General features: G+C 48.9%; 2 protein-coding genes, 1 long non-coding RNA gene and 3 other non-coding genes across 13 annotated transcripts in view; all 6 read left to right on the top strand.

The window, feature by feature from the left end:
• Nucleotides 1–89: 89 nt before the first annotated feature.
• Nucleotides 90–5,209, top strand: HSPA8 (heat shock protein family A (Hsp70) member 8). The gene is made up of 9 exons (XM_027444224.3): nucleotides 90–224; nucleotides 993–1,202; nucleotides 1,673–1,878; nucleotides 1,979–2,131; nucleotides 2,226–2,781; nucleotides 3,109–3,311; nucleotides 3,569–3,767; nucleotides 4,107–4,339; nucleotides 4,748–5,209. The coding sequence occupies exons 2-9, from the start codon at nucleotides 998–1,000 to the stop codon at nucleotides 4,931–4,933; spliced, it is 1,941 nt and encodes a 646-aa protein (XP_027300025.1). The 5' UTR covers nucleotides 90–224; nucleotides 993–997; the 3' UTR covers nucleotides 4,934–5,209.
• On the top strand, nucleotides 2,948–3,039 carry LOC113839854 (small nucleolar RNA SNORD14). Its single transcript, XR_003492512.1, has one exon. It is a non-coding gene; the product is annotated as a small nucleolar RNA SNORD14 (small nucleolar RNA).
• On the top strand, nucleotides 3,399–3,495 carry LOC113839855 (small nucleolar RNA SNORD14). Its single transcript, XR_003492513.2, has one exon. It is a non-coding gene; the product is annotated as a small nucleolar RNA SNORD14 (small nucleolar RNA).
• LOC113839856 (small nucleolar RNA SNORD14) lies at nucleotides 4,404–4,501 on the top strand. The gene has a single exon (XR_003492514.1). It is a non-coding gene; the product is annotated as a small nucleolar RNA SNORD14 (small nucleolar RNA).
• A 1,418-nt stretch (nucleotides 5,210–6,627) lies between the features above and the next one.
• LOC101802060 (uncharacterized) lies at nucleotides 6,628–19,816 on the top strand. Of its 6 annotated transcripts, XR_005260979.2 has the most exons (8): nucleotides 6,628–6,853; nucleotides 9,718–9,936; nucleotides 11,178–11,294; nucleotides 16,733–17,123; nucleotides 17,316–17,415; nucleotides 17,868–17,916; nucleotides 18,017–18,084; nucleotides 18,195–19,816. It is a non-coding gene; the product is annotated as an uncharacterized lncRNA (long non-coding RNA). The 6 variants fall into 6 exon arrangements; XR_003492447.3 differs by having other exon boundaries at nucleotides 17,868–18,084; XR_005260976.2 differs by having other exon boundaries at nucleotides 17,868–19,816.
• Nucleotides 19,817–23,692: 3,876 nt separating this feature from the next.
• BSX (brain specific homeobox) overlaps nucleotides 23,693–27,909 on the top strand; it is a 94,037-nt gene continuing 89,820 nt past the window's right edge. For 2 of the 3 annotated variants that reach the window (XR_011804863.1, XR_011804862.1), the window contains exons 1-3: nucleotides 23,693–24,259; nucleotides 25,175–25,371; nucleotides 25,529–26,596. Coding sequence is in view for 1 of the 3 variants with exons in the window: in XM_027444142.3 (XP_027299943.1) it covers nucleotides 23,992–24,259; nucleotides 25,175–25,371; nucleotides 25,529–25,774 (711 nt within the window). In the remaining 2 variants the exon portion in view is untranslated. Of the gene's footprint in view, nucleotides 24,260–25,174; nucleotides 25,372–25,528; nucleotides 26,942–27,909 lie in introns of those variants that run through there. The other variant, XM_027444142.3, reaches the window with a different exon arrangement.

The following is a 27,909-nucleotide window of genomic DNA, read 5'->3' as shown; positions in this document are numbered from 1 at the left end:
TGCTGACGTCACAGAGGGCGTGGGTTCCGGCGGGCTTCCATTGGCGGACGGCTCCGCGGGCCGCGCGAGCGGATTGGCTGGGGCCGAGAAAAGGGGCGGGCCCTTCTGGAAGGTTCTGCGGGGGTATATAAAGGCAGCGGGGCGGGCGCCGAGCGCTCTCATTCAGCAGCCGCTCGCCAGCAGCGCAGTTCCCGTGCGCGCCAGCTGCAGCCCGCGCCGCTCAGGTAACGGGGGTGGGGGCTCGAAGGGGGGTCTGAGGGGCTTGGAGGTGGCCGGGGGGGTAGCAGCGCTTTGTGGGGAACGCGGCAGGGCGCTGGGTGGCTGAGGAGCGGGGCGCGGGGGAGCGGGGCCTGGGCGCTGCGGGCTGAACCCACTTTGAGGGGGGGGAAGCGGCTCCGCAGAGCGGCGCTCGCTCGATTCCGCTTTCCCTGCCCGCTGCTGGCGGTGGCTCCGCATTGGTTTTATTTAAACGGGGCTGGGGAATTGGGGGTGCGGGTTCCTGGGGTGATCTCCGCGGTCCCATGGGGAATGGAGGAGCCGTGCTCGCCGCTCGGCCCCCGAGGGCTCTGCGCTGGCTCCGTTTCCCCTCCCCCCTCAGCCGCGTTCCCGTCGCAGCGAGGCTGGGGCCGCGCCAGGCCCCGCGGGCTGCCAAGCTCGGCCCACGCGCGGCGGAGGGGCCGCTTCCCCGCGCCCAAAATGGCGGCTGCGGCCACGTGATCCCCGCGGGGCGGGGCATGATGGGAAATGGAGTCCGCGGCCATGTGGCCGCACCGCGTGGCTGGGCGCCGGCACCCGGGCCTTTTAAATGCCTCGGCCACGTGCGCTGAACAGCAGACCTTAACAAAAAGGGAAATAAGAAAAAAAACTTTACCTTAAAATAAATAAATTTTGAAGAATTTTTATTCTCATCTGCACATTCCGTTGCCGATTTGTAATATAAGCCATTAATATAAGCCACTAATCATACCTTCCAATTCCTTCTATCTTTCCAGACAAGATGTCGAAGGGACCAGCTGTCGGAATCGATCTTGGCACCACCTACTCCTGTGTTGGTGTGTTCCAACATGGGAAGGTGGAGATCATTGCCAATGACCAGGGGAACCGGACCACGCCGAGCTATGTCGCCTTCACAGACACAGAGAGGTTGATTGGCGATGCTGCAAAGAATCAAGTTGCAATGAATCCAACCAATACAGTCTTCGGTAAGAAGGCTGCAAGATTCGTGTGTAGAGATCTTACACGTGTGATAGGCAATGTTAGCTGTTGATTTGTAGCAAAGGTGGTGATTTCTCTTAAGCTTAAAAACTTGTGTTTTAGTCAGAATAGGAAAACAGAGTTAAGAATGGCCAAGTTCATACCATGCTCTGAAGTCAGAGTTGCCTTTCTGCAGACGGCTTTTTGGTGACCAGTGTTAAGTGGCCTTGACTGAGTTACCAAGTGGTTTGTAGCCTCTACTTCGGCTTACTGTGTGGCAGCTGTAGCATTGCTGTGTTGGCTGACACAAGTCTGCATCTCACAACAAGCAGTTTGAAGTCTTAGTTGGATATTTTGGCAAGGTCAGAATTCCAGATAAAGTATGGCTTTAGAGGCTTTCGTGCAGTTTTTCTAGGATAAAACTAATATTTCTGTGCTGTGAATGAAATTCTTCAATGTGGTCCACTGACTTTTCCAGATGCAAAACGGTTGATTGGGCGTAGATTCGATGATTCTGTTGTCCAGTCTGATATGAAGCACTGGCCTTTCACTGTGGTGAATGATGCTGGCAGACCAAAAGTGCAGGTGGAATACAAAGGAGAGACAAAGAGCTTCTACCCAGAAGAAATTTCTTCCATGGTTTTAACCAAAATGAAGGAAATCGCTGAAGCATATCTTGGGAAGGTAAGGCACAGAACTTAAACCAAAACTAACAAATTGCTCTGGAGGTATGAGGTCATCAACATCTAAAACTAAACTTTTTTGCTTGCTTTTTTTTCCCCAGACTGTTACTAATGCTGTGGTCACTGTACCAGCCTATTTCAACGACTCCCAGCGCCAGGCCACAAAAGATGCTGGAACCATTGCAGGGCTCAACGTGCTGCGAATTATCAATGAGCCGACAGCAGCTGCTATAGCCTATGGTCTGGACAAGAAGGTATGCTGTGATCTGACAGGTCTCTGGAACTACTAAACCTGCTATCCTAGTGGTAGAAAACGAGTTAAATTGTGAAAAATGAATTCTCTTTCAGGTCGGTGCTGAAAGGAACGTCCTTATCTTTGACCTTGGAGGTGGCACCTTTGATGTGTCCATTCTGACTATTGAAGATGGCATCTTTGAGGTGAAATCCACTGCAGGTGACACTCACCTGGGTGGAGAAGACTTTGACAACCGCATGGTCAACCACTTCATCGCTGAGTTCAAGCGCAAGCACAAGAAAGACATCAGTGAGAACAAGAGAGCAGTTCGTCGCCTTCGCACTGCATGCGAACGCGCGAAGCGTACCCTGTCGTCCAGCACACAGGCCAGTATCGAAATCGATTCTCTCTATGAGGGCATTGACTTCTACACATCCATCACCAGAGCTCGCTTTGAAGAGCTGAACGCCGACCTGTTCCGTGGCACCCTGGATCCCGTAGAGAAGGCCCTGCGGGATGCCAAGCTAGACAAATCTCAGATCCACGACATCGTGCTGGTCGGTGGCTCCACTCGTATCCCAAAGATCCAGAAACTCCTGCAGGATTTCTTCAATGGCAAAGAGCTGAACAAGAGCATCAATCCCGATGAAGCCGTTGCTTACGGTGCAGGTAATCAATTGTCACAACTTAATCTCTGTTCTCCATGCCAACATAATGTGGTGGGGTTTCCAGTAAACTGGACACTGCATAAGCTGATGTCTCAGCAGTAGTGGTGCGGGTGCTAGATGGGCTGGAGTTGGTGCTGCTTCTCAGAGCAGTAAGGAGTTACTTTGACTTGCAATGATGAATCAGGTTCCAAAGCCATTCGTAGTTTCCACCAGAAGTCTACTAATGATGGCCAAAAACCTTCCTTGGATGTCTGAGCGAGCTATGGGGATTACTACATGATGTGGCTCATCTGTTCCAAGGCTCCTAATGTTTTTTTTCTTTCCCCAGCTGTTCAAGCTGCTATTCTGTCTGGAGACAAGTCTGAGAACGTCCAGGATCTGCTCCTGCTGGATGTGACTCCCCTGTCTCTTGGTATTGAGACTGCTGGAGGTGTCATGACAGTCCTGATCAAGCGGAACACCACCATCCCCACCAAGCAGACACAGACATTCACTACGTACTCTGATAACCAGCCTGGTGTGCTGATCCAGGTAGGCGAGCAACCCCAAGGTGCATTCACTCCTAAAACCCTGTCAGAATTCCGGATAGTGAACTTGTTAGGGGAACTATTTACATGGTTGCAATGATGAAGGTGATTCCAAAGCCATTCGTAGTTTCCACCAGAAGTCGAAAGACTGATGTTGGTCCAAGTACCTTCCTTGGATGTCTGAGCGACCGAGTCACAGGCTAAGCTCCTATCACAATTTGATGTGGACAAATCTGATGTATCTGCTGCTTCTCCCCCTAGGTGTATGAAGGGGAACGTGCGATGACCAAGGACAACAACTTGCTGGGCAAGTTCGAGCTGACCGGTATTCCCCCTGCCCCCAGAGGTGTACCTCAGATTGAAGTAACCTTTGATATCGATGCCAATGGCATCCTGAACGTGTCTGCTGTGGATAAGAGCACTGGCAAGGAGAACAAGATCACGATAACAAATGACAAAGGTAAGCACCACATGTCACATGTTTCTTGGGGTAGGAGGCTGGCAAGCTGCCTGCAGTGATGTCAAAGCTTTCAGAGCTTTATAAAATCTATTAATGCGCTTGCCAGCTTTACCAGAACTTGAATGTAAAGTCAGGCACACAGCCCTTGATTTTCAGGGCTGTAAAAATCTCAAAGCCCATGCAGTGGCGTGAAATAAGGGCACCTGATAAATTCATGCTCTCTTATACTGCCTACATGACCAAGTTAACTTGGGTAACTGCAGAAGCTGTAACATAAACATGCAGGGGGTTGTTAATTCTCCACCAAAAATGATGTGAAATGTCTCCTGTGTTCTGCAGGCCGGTTGAGCAAGGAAGACATTGAGCGGATGGTTCAGGAAGCAGAGAAATACAAAGCAGAAGATGAGAAGCAGCGTGACAAAGTGTCCTCTAAGAACTCCCTGGAGTCCTACGCATTCAACATGAAAGCTACTGTTGAAGATGAGAAGCTCCAGGGCAAGATCTCTGATGAGGACAAACAGAAAATCCTGGACAAATGCAATGAAATCATCAACTGGCTGGACAAGAACCAGGTACGTTGTGCTGCTCAAGTCAGTGCTAGCTACAAAGACCGCTCAGGTGGAGGAGAATTAGTGGTTGCAGTGATGAAAGTGTTTTCCAAAGCCATTCGTAGTTTCCACTAGAAGTCGAAAGACTCGTGTTAGTCCAAGTACCTTCCTTGGATGTCTGAGCGACCACAGGTAGTGAGCATAAACATTCTCTTCCTCCTCATTCAGGCTAGCTAGTTGACAAATAATGATCTTCTGTAGTATGTCTAACTTAAAAGTTAGACTTCAGGCAGAAATAACTCTGGCACCTACTCAAAAGTTTAGGTGGAGGTGTGAAGGCTGAGCTTGTTGTTCAGATGGGACTGTTAAACTGGCACTGGATGCCAGTTTATGGTGAGAGCAGCAGGTGCTGAGTTTTCTTTTTTCTTTCAGACGGCTGAGAAGGAGGAGTTTGAGCACCAGCAGAAGGAGCTGGAGAAGGTGTGCAACCCCATCATCACCAAGCTGTACCAGAGCGCAGGAGGGATGCCCGGAGGAATGCCTGGGGGCTTCCCTGGTGGCGGAGCTCCTCCATCTGGTGGGGCTTCTTCTGGACCAACCATCGAGGAGGTGGATTAAAGATGCTGGGAAGTGCATTCCACTAGCAGTTAGTGTTGGAGAGCCCCTGCTGGGGGTCAGAGTGAAGGACCCAAACCTGTAGGCACATCTGGGTGTATTGCCAGATTACAACTCCATAACTGAGCTGCTGTAAAAATAAAGAAATAAATTTTCTGGGCATTTTAAATACTTGAACATGTGCACAGGAGCGGAGATTAATACCATTGCACTTTACAGTACTGTAAACAAGTGGAAATGCAATTCATGTCCTAAGGAATAAAAACTATTTAATGGGCATCACAAGGCTTCTCTGAATTCTTTCATAGTGGTGTGGGTGGCAAAACAGCTGGGGGAATAAAGTTGGTCAGTTTAAGCATGCAACTAGTAAAGAGTTTGTCTCTAGCTTGAGGTGTAAGAGTGTAAAGGAAAAAAAGGTTCAAAGACTTCCCTAAACCACTTATGTGCCTCCAGAGCAAGTTAGAAACTAGACAAAATTGGTAGTGCTGATGTTCTTTCCCAAGTTCAAGGCTGGTTCAAAGCCCCATGAGCTACAGGAAAGGATGAGTTTCCTGTATCTTCAAAGGTTATGGAACTGCACCATCCTAAAACTGTAGGTGAAATAAGTACTGCATTTTCTGGTTCAGTTTTTCATCTCCCAGCTGTGAAAAGGAGTGGCCAGCCTGAAATGAGTGGTAGATGGCCACAGGTGGACAGGAGCTGGGTGGGGTAGGTGTGGAAGTGGGTGTTGTGTGGTGCTACACCACCTGAGGAGACAACTCACCTGTGTGTGGGTTTGCATGATAGCTGCAGGACACAAAGCCTCTAGTAAGGAAGGGTTGAAAACCTGAACGAACTCACAGAAAGTCTGGCAGCATTTCAAGAGAATTATTTTCAGAGCCTGCTTATACCCAACCCACAGCAGCAAAAGTCTTTTTTTTCCTTTATAGATTAAAAAAAAAAAATGATTTTTGAAGCATTTCTCAGCTCAAAGCTCCCCAACCCCCCCTCCTTTAGGGGAAGTTGTGGGGCTGTTTATCGTTTAGAGAAGTGGTGGCTTTGTGCTGCCTCCATGAGTCAGATCAGGGCCGGGGGTGACTCAAACAAAGAGTGGGATAAGGAAAGCTGAAGTCAGTTACTTCTAGACTGGTTTTATTGTGTATCCTCGTATAACTGGTGGGGTTCAGGGCCGTACCCTTCAGTACCGATGATCTTTTAACTAGGTTCTTGAGTGACAACGCTCCTCTTCCCCTTCTAAAAGGCACGAGGCTCCATGGGTCAGAGCAGGCATCTTCCTCTTCGCATTTCTGATCCCTTTCGGGCTTGGCAGGCTAGCAAAAGGGAGGCTGATGCTGATAATACACAAGGAAGGAGCTGCGGGATCTGGGTGTTGGCTCTGATGTCCCTGTCAGCTCTGCTGCCACACCTCACGCTCATTTTCCTGCTCTCAGTGCCAGCGGCGCTGCTCCAGGTGAAGTTTGCTCCTAGGAGTGGCAATTCTCATTGGGGCGCACCTGCAGTCCTTAAAAATAATCGGTAGGCAATTAAAACCTAATAATAATTGAGGAGTAATTGATATACTAATTAACCTCGCCCACAAAATAGGGGGGAAAAGCACAGAGCTCTCTGATTAGCGTGAAACTCCATCACCTGGACACATTTTAGGTGGGGATTAATTAGGGTTTGCATGAAGAGCAGGTGGGGAGGGCGCAGTGAGCCTGGTTACCCCCGGGTGCCTTGCTGGATTTCAGCCACCAGATGTCAGCAGATGCCTGCAAAACCTCCAAAAATCACCAGCTTTCCAGAGGGACTGAATGAAATCCCGCAAAATGCTTTTAAAATCTCCCGGTAAATAGGCAGAAGGGAAGGTTTTTACTTGGTACTTCAGCAACAGAGGATGAGTTTGGCTCTGCTGAGGAGGAGGAATCCTCAATTCCCTTGCAGGTAACACAAGCACGCTGCACAGCCAGCTCACGGGACAGGAATTGGTGGAAGAGTTTTGGTTTTACAGGCTCTGAGGTCTGCTTGGGCGCTGCTGGGTGCACTCAGCAGGGAAAATGAGATCTCTCCTTTCCCAAGTGTCTCGTGCTGTGGGAGCCAGGCTCAGTTGATTTCCTACACACACTGCAAAATGCAAAGAAAGGGAGATCTGAAGAAGCTTTCACAGTTTCTTGAAGGAGAAAGCAGTCTTTTAATAAAAAAGTCTTTTAATAAAAAGACTGTTTATTGGAGTTAAAGACTTGCAGGTTTTGCAATTAAACCTAAGTTTTTAAGCCGTGGGGGAGCTGGGTGTTTGGTGCTGGCCACGCTGGGTGTGAGGGGTGGGCACAAACCAGAGCTCTGACTTGAAATTGCCGCTGTAGGTGGGCCTGCTGCAAAGGCAAACCGCAGCTACACCAGGAGACCAAGCAGCAGCTCAGCGCCGAGCCTCAGTACTTGTCTCCTCTCCTTGGTCAAGTGCCTGTTTGTTCATCGCACGATTGACTCCGTGGCTGTTTTGTTCAGGCTGAAAGGCAGGAGCGCTTGCTGGAGGAGGCAGTCAATGCAGAGGTCCTGGGGCCTCGAGCAAGCGAGGATTAATGGGTTTGCTGCCTTCGAGCTGTGCACCTAAGTCAGTGCCGAACGTGGGCTCTCGCGTCGGATCCTTGGGCCAGCATTTGCCTGGGCTCAAGGGCTGGGAGCACCCAGGTCTCTTTTACCAGACCCAGCAGGAAATAAAGCAGAGCTCTGGGCACATCCTCCTGTGGTTTGTGTATCGTGTCAGGTCCCTTGGCACGCCAAAACAACAACAGAGCAGCCAAACCTGGTGTCCGGAGCAAGGTACAGACACCTGGTTGGGAGTCTCTGCCCCTTCACTGGATTTATTAATAACACTGCCTTTAATTAGCTGCCCTCCCTGCAGCTCTTCTTCCACTACCCCACACCAGCATCGTTCCTTTCCTGTTGCTTTTCCAGCAATGCTTAATTCTATTATTCGGAATGATTTCCCAGCGGGCGGTAGTTTATTTCTGTCATCAAATCTCTGATGAAATCTTTAGACATGAAATATTTAGCCCCATCCCAACAAATCGCACATAGTGTTAACGTGTCACAAGCTGCCTGGAGACAGCATTAGGCTGTAATTTGAAAGCGAGTGAAGTGATAATGCCATGCGCACTTCTTTTGTGAGCGTGCATTAATGCATCTTTTGCCAGGGCTGGTCATTGACAGCAAATCGACTCGCACTAATAGTATGCGGGAGGGTGGCAAAATTGGGGGTGATGCAGAAAATAAAGCATATTGACCAGCCAACTGCAGCGCCTCAGTAGCCTTTAATCTATTATTGCCCTTGATGGGGATGTTTTAATGCAACTTTACTGTCAATCGCATTTATAGTCACACACTCTGCCTGCTGGGGAGCACTGTGAAAATGGCAGAACTTGGCTCATGCTGTTGCTTAGAGCTCATAGGTATTGATTGTGGCTGGGCTCAGGAGTCTGAGTTATAATTATTTCATTAAACCATTTAATGGTTATCAAATATGAACCCTTCTCCCGTTCCATTTAGGAACTGCGGCGCGCTCGGAGTTTTATTGTTAATCCATGTTGATCTCATTTTTCTTAAATTGTCTGAGGCTCCCAAGTGGCCCCCGTTCCCCCGCCGCGGCTCTCAGTGCATCGATCCCAGCAGAGCCGCTCTCCCGACGCCGGACTGGGAGCCCTGGGAGGGGGGTTATGGGTGGGATGGCAGCAAGGTGAGAGACCCCATCCCAGCACGGACAGCCCGATCCCCTCCCTGAGCTGCTGGTGCCACGGTGGAGTCACGCAATTTGCTGATGGGCATGGAAGGAGCACGATCAGCCTCAGTCTCTGCCCTTCTGGGGGGCGTTCTGTGCCTCACTGTCCCCATGCCTTGGTTTCCCCATTGCTAAAATGGACCTACATGCTTTTCACCTGAGGTTTAGGGATGGAAAGGGCCAATTCTTAAGAATTAAATCCTCCCCTTGTTCAAAGCTCCTGCCTGGAACAGAGGGAGGCCATTAGCCTCACAAAGAAGTCCTGATACTTTTTACGCCGTTCCCCTTGCAAATAATTCCAGGTTCTTTTTAGGACAATGAGAACAATGATGCTCTTTTTCTCATGTAACCGCAGTACGGCTGCACCCTACTTGGCCAGTGGCAGCCAGGGACACCTCGTGTCCTTCTGCGGGCACCCAAGGGACCAGGTGGTTCTGGGGAGGGTCTGAATCCCATAGCTGGAAAGCTCTGCAGGAATCCAAGGAGCTGTAAACGTCCCAGGGCTTCCCATCACTGCTTCTGCCCTCTCTCATGCCCAAGTGCCTTCAAAGTCACGCAGCCCTCACCATTAAAAATGTGGAAAAACTGGGGGAAATGGGGTCTAGGGGGATAGGGAGGCTCTGAGGCAGCACCTCGGCATGCATTTGTATTCAGGATCCATTGAGAGCCTGTGTTCATCGGCACCTTTTCATTAAAACCCTGGATGCTCTGGAAAAGCTATATCTTAATTTGAACAAACTGATTCCTTTTTTCTGCGGGCGATACAGTTTGTGCAGAGTCCTTTATCAGTATTCTGTGCTGCCTTCCAGCAGCTGCTCATTTTATGTTGCCTCAACCTGTGCTGACCTCATTTTCTATCACAGAGCAGTGAAGGATTTGGTAAAAATTAGTTATATTAGTAGCTCCCGATACAGCCAGTTTATTTGTGATATGACAAATATTTCAGCCATTAGGATCTTTCCATCTCTTAGCAGCTTAAATGCACTCACTTATATTCCAAATCACTGCTTAATTTAAAAGCCTATTTGTCTAGATTGTTGCAGGCACGGAAGAAGATGCAGAACACTTACCCTTTCGGATAGGACTGGAGCAGGGCTGGAGGCGTGCTGGAGATTGGATCTCCCGCTCCGTAACTTCACACCGGGCAGAAGCACACCAATTCCACAGAGAGAGGTGCCGAGGGAGGCTGCTGCCCAGCTTCTCCCATGCGGCCGTGCCTCAGTTTCCCCACCCGCTGGCTTTTTGGGACAAGGTGCGTGCAACTCACTGCAAGGCTGTGGAAGGGCAGGGGCTACAAAACCACCCCTGGCGGTCATTTGGAGGGTTTTGGCCCCTGCTAAATCTCTCTCTGACTTCTTCTGGCTGTTTGTAAGAGGCTGCAGCTCTATGGCAGGAGATATTTGCTCTTTTGACACTTGTCGGGGGGCTTTCACATTTCCCAGGACCTGACCACTTCTGAAAAGTCCATAAACTCGTGGTGATGCCTGACTTCTTCAGCCTTCTTGGCCTCCTGACTCCATCCTAAGGTTTGGGGAGGGAGAGAGGGGACGGCAGGGAGCTCAGGGTGCCCCCCACTCAGCCTGGTCACTGCTCCAGGCTTTTTCCAGACCCAGGAGACCCAAACACTTCTTCTAGGGGCTGCACACCTCAGCTGTGAGGGGTAATGCAGGGCACACCTCCAGGGCTGCTTTCGGGAACCCCTTGTCTCTTGAAAAGAGCACAACAAAACACCCTGAGCTGCCTTTGCTCCCTCCTTCCATGCGCTCCCCTGGGCAACTTCTTGATTTTCCTCTGGCATTTTTCTTCCACCCAACGCCAGCAGCAAGCACAAGTTCCTTGGGACCAGCAGAGGGGCAGGGGATTCTCCACCAGGCCCTTCCCCAGCTGCAGGAGCAGCTTTCTGCCCCCATACCGCACCCACCGGGCAGCCTCCAGTACCAGCTCCTTAATGGACACATTCAAATTCCCAGGCAGCAGCTGTTTAGAGCTAGCAAAAGGGAATGCCATCAAAGGCTTTGTTGTTTTTGTCAAAAAGATGAGTTTTCATGCAACCGTTTTCAAGAAATCTGCCATCAGGTGGCTTGCTGCATTTTCTGCCTTTTTTGCCAACCCTTTTCCCTGCCAGGCTGCAAACCTGCCCTGAGCATCCTGCATGCCCAGGTCTCCCTGCCCCTATTAGCTACATGGGGTATTTCCCTTTGGATTTTTGGGGTGAGACTCAAAGGCTGCAGCCCTGAGACAATTTGCAGGGGGCGGGGAGGCGCAGGTTGATGCAATTAACAGGTGCCAAGGGGCAACTCCACATCTTCACCCAGGGAACACGTGTTGCTGCCTTGCCTGGTCCTGGTTAGGTGCTGGTGGCTTTGTAGGACACGCACTGCTTGATTTTGTGAAATGCAGGGCAATGGAAACCACAGGAATTCAACAGGTAATCGCTGGAGGTGGCGTTTGCTTTGGAGGGAAGGGTTTTGCTCAAGTTGGTCTCTTTTACAGAGCAGGCTTTGTGGTTGTGAAGAAGGAAGAAAAGGAATGGCAATGTGAAATATGTGAAATAAACGCAATTCCTGCTGTTGATCCTGTCAGCTGGGATGTTTGACATCTTCTCTGAAGGTAAATCATCTCTGAAAATGTATCCTATTTTACAGTAGGTTATGGCAAAGATTCTGACTAACAGCAACTTACGATATAACTTAGGATATTGGGATATATTAGGATATAACTTAGGGTATTAGGAAATTCTCCTGCATCTTTCACAACTGAGGAGTCATGATGGAAACGTGTTTAATTGCTAGAAACCCCCCTGGCAAAACCAGAGCAAACCGTGATTCTTGCTTAGTTTCACTATTCAACTTGCAAGACTCTAGGAGTTCAGATGCTGATGGAAGTGTATCGATTTTCCCCTATATTTAATGCTTCCAAAAAAATCCTCAACAAAAAGACCCAACCCACCTCCTGTGATGCAAGTCCCATGGTTCCAATTAAAATCACCTGTTAACTTAAAAAGGTCTCTTTTTAAAAAGGGTTTAAAAGATTTTCATTTAATTGACTCAATGTAAAATGCCCTTTACAATTACCAATATAAACTACTTGTTTCCCACTGAGTAAGACCCAATTTGAGATGTTTATCAAGACTTTGCACTCTTTCCACTCTTCATACTGAGTTCTTAAATTCCTTATTGACAGCCTGCATCTGTCAGCAATGGATATTTTTAGTTTGTTGCAAGAAAGCTTTTAAAAGGTTGTAATGGCTTGATTTTGTCTCTGTGGTCTCAGGCGATAAATCAGCTCTGAATGGCCTCGTAAGTGTGGGCAGCGCCGGGTGCCCTTTATTTCAGAACACGATTTAGGTGTGATTTAACAAATTTCTTTTTGCCTTCCTCTGAGTATTTCCATGAAGGCAGGGTTGTTCGGTGCCAGGACTGCACCCCTCATTTGTCTTGGCTTTTTTTCTTGGGTGGTTTTTGTTGCCCCATGCCCCTGGGATGGGTCCCCATCCCCATAGCCCCCTTAAATTGGGCAGAAAGAGCCCAGAAGCGGCCTGGCTCCTGGGGGGGAGAGCAAGAGGCAGAGGGGAGAAAGAGAAGGGTCACGGCACAGGGCTTGGCCGGCCTCCACCTACAGTGAGGCAGAATCTGGCACCACGGCCCTTCCCTTTCCCCTTTCCCTTTCCTTTTCCTTTTTCCCTTCCCTGGGCAGGCTGTGGGTGCCCCATCTCCCTGCCCATCACTTTTCATCACCTGGGGAAACCGAGGCTCAGCTGGAGGCTGGTGCTGGTCCCGTTGTACCTCCTCTCACCCCCGACCAGGCCACATTTTTTTGTAGGGTCACCCAGCACGCCCACCACCCAGCCCAGCTTCCTAACCTGGCCTTGCTGCTGACGATGCAGCCTCCCAAATTACCCTAATTACAGTTTCACGAGCAGAGAGTTTGTTTCCGCGCTTTCAATCAAAAATTTCGCCCTGCCAGGGGAGAGAAGATGTCAGCCTCCAGCCCCCAACGCAGACATGTTGATTACAAACCACAACAGGTTAAAGTGTCCGACACAAAGGTGATAAATATGCTGTAATTATGGGTTATTGTAGGAGCTTAATTAGGATAGCTGTAATTAGCCTGTTTCTCCCTATCTTCATTTAGCAGCTAACAAAATCGAATGGAAAATATTTTAATTTAAAAGCCCTTCTCAGCGTAGGGTTACTGGAAGAGACTTAATTGCTTGTTGATAACTGTGAGGTGGAGAAATCACTTCTTTTGTGGCAGGAGCAACAAAAGCAAGGATATTTGCCAAAAAATACCCCCTGGCAGGTTTAACCCTGGAATTTGGGTTTCAGCCCATGTTAAAACCTGGGAGCCTTTGCCTTCAGTTTGGTAAGACTTAATTCACAAACTGGCACCCAAACCTCCAGGGAAGGTCTCTCTGGACTTGGGGGACTCCAGTCCACTTTGGGGGCAGCTGATGGCCAGGTTCCGAGCTGGGTGTCCCTTTTCCCTCTCCTTTTGGGGAGAAAATGGGGACAAAACGTGGCAGGAGGCAGGATTCTGGGTGTAGGGTAGCAGTACAGGGGCATGGAGAGTGGTTGTTTTTGATTCGGGTGCTGAGGGACCCAAATTAAAGTCCTTCTTCTGATTGTATTTGAACTATTGGTGCCATTGGAGCCTCCTAAAAGCCCTGGGAGTGCCCTGTGCAAGCAGTGTGAAAAGCCCTCTCACTCCCTCGTGTGGGATCTCCTGCCTCTAAGCAAGGAAAAAGTAGAGCCCTGCTCAGTTTCCTTAAGCAAAATAACAAAGTCCCTGGCTCCTGCTCCTCTTTGGGAGCAGGGCACAATCCGTATTCAAGACTCCAGGATTTAGGGACATTGCAGTTTTTAAAGAAACCCCTCCTGCTAGCATCCCTGTGGATTAGGTTGCTCATTTGCTGGGCTTGAAAACATTTTCCTGTTCACAAGCTAAACAGATGAGACTCCAAGATTCCTCTCTTTCTTGTTCATTTAGGGGTGAAAAATTGCCAGCAAGAATTCAATTAGCATCATATCTGCTTAGCCCGGGCTGCACCAAGGGCCTTCCTATACCCATACTTTCACTGCATCGTCTTCACAATAGCAGCATCTGCTTTATTATTAGTTGCCTAATTGGTTCTGACATGCCCAGTTATTATATGGTAACAATGTCCTCTAGGGTGAATAGTTAGAGGAAACGCAGGGGCAGGAACAAAGATGTTTTTCTTCTGTTTCGTGGTTCTCCTTTCAGAATCAAAAGCTGTGGCTGACCTTCGTCACAGAAAGGTCCCTAACTTCTGGACCTAACTTACTTGCAAGTGCTGGTGGCAAATTTTCTTCCGAAATTCTTTTTTTTTGCTTTATAATTTATTTGAAAATGTATATTCAAGAATACCAGGAAGGCTTCTAAATTGTTTGGAAGGAGGTTGACACGCTACATGAAAATAAAATTTGCCTCTTTTTGCCTGATGAGGCAAGCTTGGTGGGTTGGTAGTGGCAGACAGCATCTTTGTGAGGCTGGGAGATACAGATAGGAAGCCCCCACACCCTTTGAAGCTCATAGGTCTTTCTCAAAGGTCTTCATCTAAAATTTGAAGCCATTGGTTCTTTGGTCAGGGTATGAGGTCAGAAGTAAGATATTGCTATAGGAATTGTAAAAATATCCTGACTTTTCCTTTTAAGAAAATAGGCGTGTGTTGCTGCTGGCATGTCTTAAGGCAGAGCTGTTTGTATGACCGGACTAGCATCTGGGTGGTTTTATCACCCTAAATTTAACAGTTTTATAATCTGGCTTGACTTAGAGCAAGGCCCAAACCTCCCTCTTGGTGTGCAAGGCTCCCTTGTGCTCGGCGGTGTCGGCCTCCGGAGCTCCAGTTGTGCTGGCTGAGAGCAGGCACGTCCCCAAAGCCTGTTTCCATGTCAGGCCATGTCTGCCCATGCTCTCTATTATTTCCTGGCCGTAAAAAGCTTACTCTAGCTGCAACACACGTTGCCCTTCTGATTTTTGCTGCTGCGGAAGGAAGAAATCTTCCCTCTCCTCCTGACCCCTCCTGGTAGCCTCCTCTCCTGTGTGATGCTGCGAGTGCCTCTGCGCTCTGTGAGCATCGCCCCGGACAAGCCAAAGTGCCAGATTAGGGGAGAACTCACAGCAGTGCAACAGCACAAAGGTTCCTGTTGGGAAATAACCATGGGTGTCTCTTCTGGGAGCTGATTCTGGATGGATTTATGCCTGTACCCCTGGGCAGTCAACAGCGATGCTGTAGGGCCGCAGGCTCAAATTGCAAGGTCCTGGTGTGGCCCCAGCCGGGTTCTGTCTCCTCTTTGCGTCCCCAGACCTGCTATGGGGTGGTATGTTGAGATTTGCACAATCCTTTGACATTTAGATAAAGGAAGTAGGTGCCTGAGCTCATGCCAAAACCACGTTCAAACCCCTCTGATCGCAGGCAGTGGGAGCTGCAGGGTGAGCGAGCCGAGTGGCAAGGCAGCGCCTAGGATTTTGTCAGAGTCACTTATCAGGGAACATTAAGAAAACTTGTTACCCTAATTGAAACAAATACTTAAATAAAAATCAAGGCTTCGGGCATTAATGGATGCGCATGTGGGAGAGGGAAGAGCACACGAGTAACTCTGCTTCCTGTCCTTTTAGGATTGGATAGCAATAACCTAACAACGATGACAGCTAAATTAGAGAAGATGGCTTTCCATAATTTCTCCAAACAATCACTTAATGGGAGCGGTATAATTCCACGAAATAGGTGAATGGAGTACTGATCCATTTTATGGAACCATCAATAAACTAAACCTTGCCTGCTTTTAAGATTAAACTGAAAAAAAAAAAAAAAAAAAAGCCCACAGGCAGGGAAAGGAGAAAGAGAGTATTTATCTTTACACATAAAATTTGTGTGCTAGTAAAGTGCAGGCAGTGACAGGAATTTCAATTATTTAATCAAAAAGAAAATGAAAGTGGCTTTAAGTGTTGTGATTTGAGCCAGTGAAATCTAATGTGGGCTCACATTGAATATGAGGAAAATGGGAAGAAAATTAAAGCTGCTCCTACTTAAATCATGTGGTTACAAATGGTAAATTAGTTTCTTGATGTTTTCATTTAAGTGTTTAAGTGGAAGGTTTTATTCTTAATGTAGTGTTGTGACACAGAATAAAAACCTTATCTGTCTCTATAGCTTTTTTTCTTCCCCCCTCCGTGCTTCTGCCTTAGAAGGCAAAAGGGGAAAAAGCTGCAGCAATATTAGACTGCTTTTGTTAAAATTGGGAGGCAATATGCTTTCACCACAAGCTCATTAAGGTAATAGATGAATAATGTCTATTAAAAATGCACTAGGCTAAATGAATTTAATGTGTGTTGGGAGGGAAATTGCATTTGCCAGAGGACACAAACTGGAAAATTCTCCTTTTTGCACTTATTTTGAAACTCAAGTACTGATCTCAGTTGGACAGAAATGCACGGACAAGCACGCAAACGTGTGCCTGCACCCCTATCGTATTTGGGACCTTGTCAGAAAGATGCTCGAGCTTATGACATTCTAAAATCCCCCCTTAGCTTTGAGGACATTTTGTATGATATGTTGTTTCCCATAATTGTGCTGCTGTTTTCCTTCATTCAAGCTTATGGCTCTTGACCTGTTGGACTTCTAGGTTTAATTTTCCATGTGTAATAACAAATGGCAAACTAATTTGCGAAGACGGCTGTAGGCTGATGAATGCCAGGTCTTGATCCCACTGAAGTCAACAGAAAACAAAAGCAGATTTTTGGCAGAGAACGAATACTTTCTTTGCATCGGTGAATCTTGTGATTACATTGTACTGATAATTTCTAACATTAGCTTTGAAGAGCAGATAACATATTAATGGAAAAGGAAACCCCATAGCTCATTACTAGCTGAGTGAAAGCTAATTCAAGAACAGAAAAAAACAAATTCACCAGTTCCATATCTAAGCAGTCATAGCGCATTTCTAAGTCTGTGTATTTTTCCATAACATTTCTCCTGTTCTAAAAAAAAAATACTTAACTCTATTTTTTTTTTTTTTCCAAAACAGAGAAGTCTTGAAAAGCGTGTAATACCCAAGTCTTTTTGCTATCACAAATGATTTTAGCCCACTTGCGGGATCCTTTAGCATGCATGGAAGAAGCAACTGTGGTGCTACAATCCTGGTTCAATTTCCCAGAAAGTTACTGTTCCTCCTGTAGAAGCCCTTATCAGCCCTAAGAAAGGATTGAAGATGATGCTAAAACTCTGTCCTGTTGCTGGCTATCCCTGGCCAGGCTCTCTGTGTCCCCTAGAGGGGCCTCACTTGCTCAGGTGCCTTGCCAAGAGCATCCCTGCTGCCCTTGCCCACCCCATGGCTTCTTTGGGAGCAGGGGGAAATGGCTGGAGGGTGATCCCTGATTTCTTTCAGCATTAAGAACGACTTCCAGCTTCTAAGCCAGGTGGGTTTCTCTCACCTACTGCTGTCCTCATGGTAGCCTCCGATGAATGAAATTTTGGGCATTTGCTTTTGCTGCCCACAGACCCCCAGGAGGCAGACAGTCGGCCTTTGGGAGAGAGCGAGGTTGGTGGCCTGCTGTGGCCTCAGAAATTAAGCTCACATTGCACTAACGAAGTTACTCTCCTCCATTCAGCCACCTGTTTATGAAACATTTTGGAAAAGTGTATGTTTGAGACCGCTAATTGTCCAACTAACTTCATCGGAACTGGCTGATATGTTAAAACCTTGCTTTGGTAAGCAGACAAAGAAGAGTTAGAGAAGGATGTACAAGCTTTTTTATTTTTATTTCTTTTTAGCAGGAAATCATATTAAAATAAAATACCAAAATGAACAAGGAAGAGCTGGACTGAATCCAATAAACTAAATAAATTGAATGCTTTTTTGAAGTGTGGAAAAATCATGCAAAAATTATTGTAGCAATTTATTATGATGCACCTTTCCACATCATTTCATGTTTCATGACCTAGAGAATTTTAGTATTTCCAATTTAAAATAACATTGACAAATGTGAGAAAGATTTTTTAACATTAGATAATATTATATTACATCATATCGCCATTTGAATACCTCATCCTTGGAAATGTACAAAATGCCATTTCAAAATGTAATTTCCAGTTTTAAAGCATTATTTGAAGATGCATTTGCTGGACGCTGACTAGATTCTATCTTTTTTTTTTTTCCCCAGACCTGTCATCCACTTCTGGAGTGCTTAAAATAAAGTGCACAGATACAGAGTAAGCTGAAACAGTCAAGAAGCAATATAATACAAAAATGTTTCGAGTAAAGTGTGTTACTCAGATCTTTCTAAAGTACATTTCTCCCTTTATTCTGAAGGCCACAGCACAGACAACTCTGACTAATGCAAGTAATGGAACCAATCTCTTCCTTTGATCATCAAAAAGGTTATCTTTTTTGTAAACTAGGTCCAACTAGTTTTGCAATCTGGTTGGAGCAAACATGAAAGAAAAAGGTTTAATTATCTTTCAGTAAAGCCTTATTTCTTTTCTTTTAGCAAAATGATTGGCTAAGGCAGCATCAGTTTGCGACTGTCGCTGTGCGTGTGACACGTAGTGTGCGAGATGCATGTAATGCATGGCATTTGTGTGCATCTTGTGTCTCATCATCAGATGATTTAACAATTTGTGCATCAAAACCAGGAGGAAAAACTAAGCCAGGACATTGAGACTTGCCCTAAGTGACGTGTAAAATCTAGTGTCTAGAAGAGATTGATCTTTTAACGGAAGGCTGAATCATATTTGAAAACGCTTAGTGCTGAGTTTGTAAATAGACCCAGATTTTCAATGGAACTAGTCAAAATATAAATACAGAAGAGTGGAGATGCTTGCTGGAGATGTAGAGAAGAGAGAAAGCTGCTCATTCACTCTATTTATATACAAGTATTTCCTGTGTATACATCAAGATGGATCAAACATAGCTTTAAGAGTTAGAAAATCGGTATTCTTATTCCACTGGCTAGCTAGGTCGGGTGTTTTTTATGGTTTGATATGGGAGTTACTGGATGAAACTCTGGCTTGTGTGATTCAGGAGGTCAGGCTGGGTGGCCATAATAGCTTTCTCTGACCTCAAAGTGCATCATTTGTGTGCTTTTTAAGACTTCAGAATGAGACACTTTAAAGTTGGAAACTAAAGAATGGAATTGAAAAAAAAAAAAATCAAAGCACCTGCGTCATTTAGATTTATGTGCTCCATTAAATTTTATAGAAGTTATGCCTGACTTTTGCCAGCCTGAGATCAGACTTGGGATTATATATTCAAAGTATTCCTTTAAGTAGAAAAAGCATACGAGGTTTTTGTGAGGTATTTGGAGCTACAGGAAGAGTATGGCAAATAATCGGAGGAAAAACACAAAGAACAGTAGGAATACAATGGGAGTTAAATAAAGGTTGAATGGATAAGAAAGGGACAAGGAGGATTATCCTGCCCTGATGGTTAAAAGCAAGGATGTGCAAGGTGCATATGCCACGAGACAATGGAAACAAGGGAGATTCTGAATCGTTAGTGCAAAAAGGTGAATCAAAACGTTGAGTTGTGCAGATGATTGTTACACAGCCTGAATGAAAGGAAATAAATGAGCATTAATGTGCCAAAGGCAACAGCAAAGCTGGGGTAACAGCATCGAGAATGGATTTTTTGAGAGCAAAGGATTAATGGAGATCCCAAAGTACAGATGGTCATGGATGAAATAATCACCTTCGCCTCAAGGGAGTAAGCAATGCCCATGGGTCGGACACACGATGAGGAAGAATTGGTATGTAAACCAAATGAAGAGAAGATTAATTGAAAGCAGGTCCCTGGGAAACTTCCAAATCTCCCTCCCAATTTCTGTGTTCTGGAGTAGTACAAATATGCTGATGAAGTTGCATACAGATTTCAGATAATTAAACAGTTCCAACAGATTCTAGCTCCTAGTAAGGGTCACTGCTCTGGGGGACCTAACCTGTTGGTGACAGTGTTTTCATTCTCTTTATGTAGGTACTCTGTCATCAGAAAATATTCGGGATTATCAGATAATGAGGCAGATTTTCAGTACATAGACAAAATTCTGGGTTTAGGAACAAAATCCCTGATCCCGTGCAGCACTTCCACCCTCCCCTGTGCCTCTAACCCAGACCTGTAGCCCACAAATTACCATGATGTTGTTTGTGGGTAAATTCAGTGATTCTGTTAGGATGATAAAGACACTTTTTTTTTTTTTTTTTTTTTTTTTTTTTTTTTTTTTAGGGGCATTGGAAATCTTGGGAAAAATAAATAAATAATAAGTCTGATTATTTCTTTATTTCCCATTCTGTCTTCTTTTCTTCATCTAGGCTATAAATAAGGGAATGTGCCTGTCCCCAGGCTGCAGGACGTTGTGTTTTGGGGTGGCAGTGCTCCTGAGCTTTTGAAGACCTGCCTGGGTCCCTCCTGGTGCTGCCATCAGCCCCTGCTGGGGGCTTGAAATCAGCTCTGATGCTTCCTCTCCCCCCCCTCCATCATCCCCATCACTCATTTGCAGTCCTGAAGCCTGCTTGTTTGAGGCATTTTGACCTCAAGGCTGATCCACCCGGCCCTCCTCCAACCCAGGCCCTGTCAGGGCACATGTCGGGGCTACCAACAGCAAAATGCTGCTGCAGGCCAGGCTGACACACTAGAACCAAGGTGCTGAGCAGGCCTCTGGTCTATAACTAAGCCCTCACACCACATCTCTTCCCCTGGATTTTAAAAATCCTCAGGGACTCAATGTCAGCACGTAGGAGGCACGGCCGGGCCCACACCAGGCGGGTGTTGGAGGCCTGCAGTGATGGCAAGGCCAGGACACAGGCGGGCTGGGTGTGGATGGGAAAAGCTCCTGGGGGCCACCAAAGTGCTTTTCCCCACACCATCACCCCCGGGGAGCCCCCAGGCAGAGGCACCCCATGACACAGGGTGGGATGCCTGCCTGAAGCATCACACAGGGAACATTCTCCATTAAGCCACGCGGCGTGTTCAAAGGCCCTCTCTCCGCGCTGTGTGTGTGGCTACTCAAACCGAGCTCTTCAGACCTCTTTCCCGCAGCCAGGCTCCCATTTTGATCGTAGCAAGGCTGTCTGTTTTTAATTTAACCCTTCCTTTTTGAGTGGATTTGTCTTGAAAGGCATGAAAAGGCTGGGCTCCCACGCTACCCTACCTCTTCAAGAGCCACAGGAAGGTAAGTGCATGTATTTTTAAATCGCACCAAATTTATCCCTAATGCAAGGCACTGGAATAAAGCTAACATCAGTGCAGCTACACCAAGCTTTTAAATGTCCCCCTAAGACTTAAGTCAAATAAATTTCTGTTTCCCTGGAAAATTTTCTCATAATATCTTCAAATGATCTTAAGTGTGCAAATCATGGCAACGGGCATTTGTGTAAGTGCAGCACTTGTGTATGTTACTAAAGGGGGACCCTGCTCAGGTTAAGGGATGTCCTGAGGGGTCTCTCTGGAGACCCGATGCACCTGTGAATTTGGCAGAGAACGGGACCATGTGTGTGTATGAAAGCCCAGAGGAATACCTGCTTGTGTGTGTATGTCTGCAAGGAGAGAAAAAGGGTGAATCTGTGATCCTGGGGTTACTCCCTGGAGAGCAAGGGTGCTGCCGGGAGGATTTGGGGGTGCAGGTGCCCTGTTGCTGGGCACCTGTCACCATGGGGACCTGTAAAAATGGGCCAAAAGGAGAAAAAAAGGTAAAAGGCTTGTGGGATGAAGAGACCGTCCTGCCACCACCACCTGGAGGTGCCCAGCACCCAGTTCCTGGTGTAAAAAGCCATAAAGCAGTTACATGATAAGCAGTTACTGGTAGTGGGGATTGCAGTGCAGAGGTTCCCCCTTCCTAGGGTTACCTTCCTTCAGGGGGGCTTTTCTGCAGGCAGAGCGCTATCGCCTCTGCTTTTGGCCCCCTGGGGCCAAACCCTGGGGAGAGGCTAAAGCTGTGACCCGATCTGCCTGAAGTATCACACCTTTAATGTTTTGAACCTTCTTTTAAAAAAATTATCTCTCTATACACAACTGTTGAGTAAAGCCCCAGCCCTCGCGGAGAAGCAATCTCAGCTGATGAAATGGCCAGTCAAGCGGCTTACACGCCCCTGGCTGCGCTCCCTCCATTAACAGCCTGGGCGCTGGCCCCGCTTCATCCTGTTAATTCATTTTCTTACTCATTTGCTCCTCAGAGAAAGTTGTCAGCTCAGTGTGTTTGCAAATCTGCCGGCCCAAATCCTGGCCTGATATTAAAAGGGGAGGGGACACAGCAAGACACATTGCTGTGGGGGGATGGGGATCTGTCCCTATTCCCATCCCTGTCCATGTCCTCATCCCTGTCCCTGTCCCTGCTCCCACCTGCTCAGCAGGCTCCTGGCCGTCTGTCTACCTTGTGTGTCGGTCTGTCTGTCTGTTCATGGCATAAAGTTGTGTGGGGAGCACACCAGTGCCTTCCTGCATGGGGACAACGCACGTGTAAAGCAAAGCCTGTGCGTGGCTGTGACACGCATTGTCTGCAGGCACCAAAAAAAAAAAAAAAAAAAAAAAGCACAAAAAAACCCACAACCAACCAACCAACCAAAAACACACACACAAAACAAAAACAAAAACCCAGCACAGCTGCCGGTGGATTTACCTGGGAACGCTCCATGGTTCCCCTGCTTGTGAGTTTTGGCCAAGTGCAACAGATGCCCCCGGTCGCACAGCTAAATCTATAGAGATTTATGCAGATAGATTTATACCTACACGTGGATGCAGCTGTATTTTATCAGCTACCGCGGCATTAGAATTCCTTCATCATTTATAGAAGGAAGTCTAAGTCCTTTTTCCCCTCTCCCCTGTTTGCCGAAGCTGGGGGCTGCCGCCCCCCCTTGCGCGCATCTTGCGCGCATCCTGCGCGCATCGGGGCCGCGCCCGGCGGGCGCTCGGCGCACCGCGCAATTCTGCCCGGCAGCCGCGGAGAGGAGCCGGCACCGCCGGAAAAAGTCGGGCGCTCCGAGTTGCAGCTTCATTAAAACAGGACGATTGCCATTTCTATTCTTTTAAAGTTTTTTTTTGTTTGTTTTTTTGTTTTTTTTTTTTTTCTCTCATCTATTTACCATTTACCAGCTCATCCATATGGAAGACGCGGCTTACACTTCCTGGAGAACTGTACTTTTAGGACTAATTGATTCTGGTAATTAATTTGTTCTACCTGCTGGATCAGATGGAAATGCTGTCCGTGTGCCCAAGGATTAGCACTTGCCTTTCTAACATCTTTCTTAATTATCTAATAGCATGGGTTGCGCGAATTCTGGCTCTATTAGAACACTTTTACTATTAACGGTAGTGATTGGAATTGTGATGACAACTCGATTTCAACAAATTAGAGCTTAAAATCAGGAGATGAAGGAGAAGTGCCTTCTTTTAATTTCCCTGAGTTTAACATCAATAATTAGAGCAATTTTCTGAGATGCGAAGCGAAATTATCTCGGCTATGATGTGGTATATCACCCTCATTTTAGCAAATTGACTCCAGGGAAATGAATGTTACAGATTAGGGGGGAAAAAAGACAAACAGAGGAAAGACCAAAAAAAAAAAAAAGAAAAAAGAAAAAGAAAAGAAAAGAAGTGTTAGCACAACACAGAACGGGGAAAGGATGGGAACAAAACCCGCTGGGACACAACCCGGGCAGGAAGGCACAAGGTGTGTGCGTGGGGCTAAGTTGGGAGCGGAGTGTGGGACAGCTCGGGAAAGCGCAACACCCCCCAAAATATTCTACATTAAAAAAAATAACAAATGGAAATAAAAAACGTAAAGGGAAACGACCCCCAAAGGCCCCCCGGGGGCTGAAAACTCCCCAAAGCCCGGCGTTGGGGCAGGGGCTGGGGGCGGCCGCGCTGCACGGGGCTGGATGCGCGGCCCCGCGGTGGTTCCGCGCCCCCTCCGCGGAGGCTGGGGAGGGCCGGGGGGGGCCGGGGGGCCGCCCCCTCCCACCATTGCTCCGCCCGAGAGCCCCTGCCCTGCGCCTCAAAGGCGCGCAGCGCCCCGCGCAGCGCAAAGCCAGCCGCCTCGCCTCCCCCGGCGCTTCCCGGCCGCTTTCCGCCTGGGGGAATTATTTCTCATCTTTTTTTTTTTTTTTTTTTGTCCTTTTCTGGTCTTTTGTCTTTTTTTATTATTATTTGTTTGTTTGTTCGTGTGTTTGTCGTCGCCCTTAGTTTTGCTTCTTTTGCTTTGTCCCGGGACGCGCAAGCCGGCCGCCCTCTCCCCCGCGGCAGCCAGCGCGCAGCCCGGCTCCGTCCCTTCCCCGCTGCCCAGCGAGGGGACGGCGGCGATGAACCTCAACTTCACCTCGCCCGTGCACCCCGTCTCCGCGCCCCGGCCCACCTCCTTCTTCATCGAGGACATCCTGCTGCACAAGCCCAAACCCTTGCGGGAGGTGCCCCCCGAGCACTTCCCCGGCTCCTTGGCCTCCCGCGTCCCCCTCTTGGACTATGGGTACCCCCTGATGCCCACCCCGACCCTGCTGGCGCCTCACCCGCACCCTGCCCTGCACAAGCCGGAGCATCACCACCACCACCCCTATTTCCTCACCGCCTCGGGTAAGTGCGGCGCTGGGCAGGGGGCACCCACCGAGCTCTGCCGTCGAGCCGGGTGGGAACGGAGCTCCCGGCCCCGGGAGCAGCGGGGACAAGAGGCACAGGGCTCCGGATCCGTCCCCATCCCGCTGCCCGACAATTTCGGGAAGCCCCAGGCTTCGTTAGCGGGGAGAGGAGCCCCCGGCGCTGCCGCTTTTCGTTCCCTCGGTTAGCCGAGATCCGGAGCCCGGCGACCCCGGGATCTCCTGCCTGTTCGTTTTTTAGTTTTTCAATTATTTCTTTAGTTTTGGAGCGATAACATTTTAATTTTTTTTCCCTCGCATCGCCCACTCCGGATGGAGACCGGGCTTCGCTTTTCCACCTCCGACAGCACCGCTGGGGCCGTTCCGGGGCTGGGAGATGCTGGGATATACTGGGATATGCTGGGAGAGAATGGGGGCAGCCCCTTCCCAAAGCCGGTTCCCCGCTGGGGATAGAGAGACCCCGGCGAAGTTTTTTGGCCGGGCAGCCGGAGGCGCGCAGCGGAGTGGCCGCGGAGCAGCGCTCTGCCCCTGCCCGCCCCCATCCCGGCCTTTTTCAGGGCTCCCCCTCCTTGCCCTGGGTGCTTTTCGTTTGGGTTTAATCTCATGGAGGGCTCCCGTCCTCCTGCCGCGCTCTCTGCGCCGGGGAGGCTGCGGGCTGAGCAGGAGCGATGCGCTCAGCTAGGCAGAGCAAAAATAAAAAGAGAAACAACAATAACAACAAAAATAAAATTAATAAAAAATAAATAAAAAGCAGTGAAACGACCTCAGAAAACGAAATGTCGATAGCCGGGTGGGGACGAGGCTCGGGGAAAGCCGCCCCCCAGCCTCCGCTGCCCTCCGGGGATGGCTCGGGCTGGCCGGCCGCAGCCCGGGTGTCCGCCGCGTGTCCCCCCAGGAGTGCCGGTGCCGGCCCTGTTCCAGCCCCACGCCGCCCCCGAGCTGCCCGGGAAGCACTGCCGCCGCCGCAAAGCCCGCACCGTCTTCTCCGACTCGCAGCTCTCCGGCCTGGAGAAGCGCTTCGAGATCCAGCGCTACCTCTCCACGCCCGAGCGGGTGGAGCTGGCCACGGCTCTCAGCCTCTCCGAGACCCAGGTACGGGGAGGCAGCAGCCTCCGGCAAGGCTGGCACCTCTCCCTTCTCCCCTGCAGCCTCCCCGTTCCGTTTTTAATTTTATTCTCTCTTTTCCACGCTTATTTTTAATTTTTGTTTATTTTTATTTTTAAATCCTCCTCGCGCTCTCCTCCCCCAGGTGAAAACCTGGTTCCAGAACCGGCGGATGAAGCACAAAAAGCAGCTCCGGAAAACCCAAGACGACCCCAAAGGGGCTGGGGGCGAGGAGAGCCGGGGGCAGAGCTCCCCCGAGCCCGAGCTGCCCGAGGGGGCCGGCGCCGAGCCCCGCAAGGGCCCCCCCGGCCCCTTCCTGCTGCAGGACCCCGAGGACGAGGTGGACATCCTGGAGGAGGGGGACCTCCTGGCCGCCCCCCACCGCCTCTAGGGCCGGCTTCGCCCAGCCCCGACCCCACAAATCGCCCCTCACCCCCCAGCCTCCAGTAGTGCCGGAGCCCAGGGGGATGGAGGGAGGGTGTTCCTGGATGGAGGAGGTGATTTGGGGAGGGGGGGACACACAGCACGACCCCTGCCCGCAGGGGTGAAGGCAGCGGGGGGCTCTGCGGAGCCTCCACCTACCCCCAGCGCCGCCCCAAACCTCAGCCTGGCGGGGAGAAAAAAAAATTAAAAAGCGACTTTCCATTTAATTTTTCCTTTCCCTTGGAAATACCGGACTTTTCCCCGTTCCCTGACTTTTCCTCGGTTTTCCAAGGAAAAAACGAGGTTACCGGGAGCGGCGGCCGGGGGGTGCCGCCCCCAGCCCCATAGGACCCTGCCGCCTCCCTCCGGAGCGCTGTGGGTCGGGTTTGGGCCCGGGCAGAGCTTCCAGGGAAGGCGTTTTGCTGGCCAAAAGAATTGTAGAAACGCCCTGCCGAGATCCAGGTAAGCCAAAAATTACCCTTGCTTTCCTTCCGAGCCGGGAAGAGGGGAGCAGCAGGAATAGCTCGGACCCACCAGGGCTGCTCCCAGCTAGCAAGAAATATCCTGCAGCTCGGAAGAAGCACCGGCAGAGTGATTTCTTCATGGCTCCCAGGTGTGAACCACCTGCAGGATCTTTTTTTCCCCTCCTAGAGCCCCGGACCTGGCTCTAGGTTCTGCTCCTTTCCCCGCCTGCACCTGCCCCACTGCCTCCCCGGGCTCCGCACTGCAGTCACCGCCCGTGCTCGCTTTGCCTTTACCTTTCTGCCAGGGGAATGGTTTTAATTTCCAGGTAATTCACGGATTTCTTATTTTTTTCCTCCCTTGGGGTGAGCTGCCGGCCGGCGAAAGCGCCCCGCTCCCCCTGGGGCTTCCCTCGGTACAAACTCGGGTGCGCTCCGTCGGGCTCTCATTAAGTTATTATTTTTTTTCTTTTATTTTTATTTATTTTTTTTTTCTCTCTTTTTCTTTCTTTCCTTTATTTTTATTTTTTTTTTCTTTCTTTTTAAATGGGAATTAGACTTGGTTGGCCGGTGTCGCTAGCACCTTTCAGGGTATTTTGGATCACGGGACATGCGGTTTTGTGAGGGAAAATGCGTCCCTGTTTAATATATAAAATACAGACGACTGAAATGTGTACGTTTCCTCCTTTCCACGGGTTTCCCTTCATGCTTTTTACCCGTAAAATAATAAAGATAAGATGTTGCGGGAGGGGAAAACAACACCCAAACATCTATGCAGGAAATAGCTTACTGTCTTTTACATTTATTTATATTTATAAGTACCTGCAGGACAGACAATTTCATTAAAAACAAACAAACAAAAAAAACCTCTCCGCACCTCGGCTCTCGCCTGCCCCGGCCGCAGGCAGGGAGGTGATGGGGAAGGACTGGAAAACTTCGCTATCCGGCACAGCGCTAAAAAAAACCCTAAACCTCCCCAAATGTCAGGTGTTTTGTTCGTTGTGCTCTGTGCTGGTTGCCAACCTCACCTGGAGCGGGTGTTTAATTAGGAGTTATTCGAAGTGGGCTAAAAGAGGAGCCCTGCGGTGGCATTTACATGACGGATCTCTCCTGGCCACCTTTGGGTGCCGCGGTGCGGTGCTGGCCTTCCTGCAGCTCGCATCCATTATTCGCGTGGATTTGCCTCTGGTTACGGGGTTGGGCAGCAAAGTGTTCGGAAAAACACAAGAGGAATGCCTTCAGGTTAGTGGGGAAGAATGTTAGGAGGAGTGGAGTACAGGATCATTAAAAAAATTGCACCTGAGTGAAAGGGGAGCCTACAAATCCTGCTTCTGTACGTGTGCAGTTCCTTTTATTTGTGAAATGTTCACTCTGTTACTGATGAAGACATTAATGGCCATATTAAGAGCATGTAAAATCCTCCGATGTGGAAAGAACACAAAGAAAAAAGGCAGGAGGAGGATAAGCACAGGGACTGAAGTTTCGGGGCACACACACGCTGACTTCGTCCTTTGTGCGTTTACACCGCGCTTTTGCAAGGCACCCGGGGGATGTGGAGCGAGCTGGGTGGCACCCCGGGCGCTACCGGGCTGTGCCCCCCCCCCCCCCCAGGGACAAAGGGTTCTGTGTGAGCGAGGGTGAT

Source organism: Anas platyrhynchos, chromosome 25 (genome assembly GCF_047663525.1).
Source record: "Anas platyrhynchos isolate ZD024472 breed Pekin duck chromosome 25, IASCAAS_PekinDuck_T2T, whole genome shotgun sequence".
In the NCBI taxonomy this organism is placed as follows: Eukaryota; Metazoa; Chordata; class Aves; order Anseriformes; family Anatidae; genus Anas; species Anas platyrhynchos.
The sequence above is the reverse complement of the archived record's forward strand: the minus strand, read 5'-3'. Positions and strand labels throughout refer to the sequence as shown.

Bases quoted from the DNA above. Each gene is read 5' to 3' on its own strand.
- HSPA8 (XM_027444224.3), top strand. From the start codon at position 998: ATGTCGAAGGGACCAGCTGTCGGAATCGATCTTGGCACCACCTACTCC. The intron at 1,203-1,672 runs GTAAGAAGGCTG...TGACTTTTCCAG, and splicing joins TCCAACCAATACAGTCTTCG to ATGCAAAACGGTTGATTGGG. The intron at 3,768-4,106 runs GTAAGCACCACA...TGTGTTCTGCAG, and splicing joins CACGATAACAAATGACAAAG to GCCGGTTGAGCAAGGAAGAC.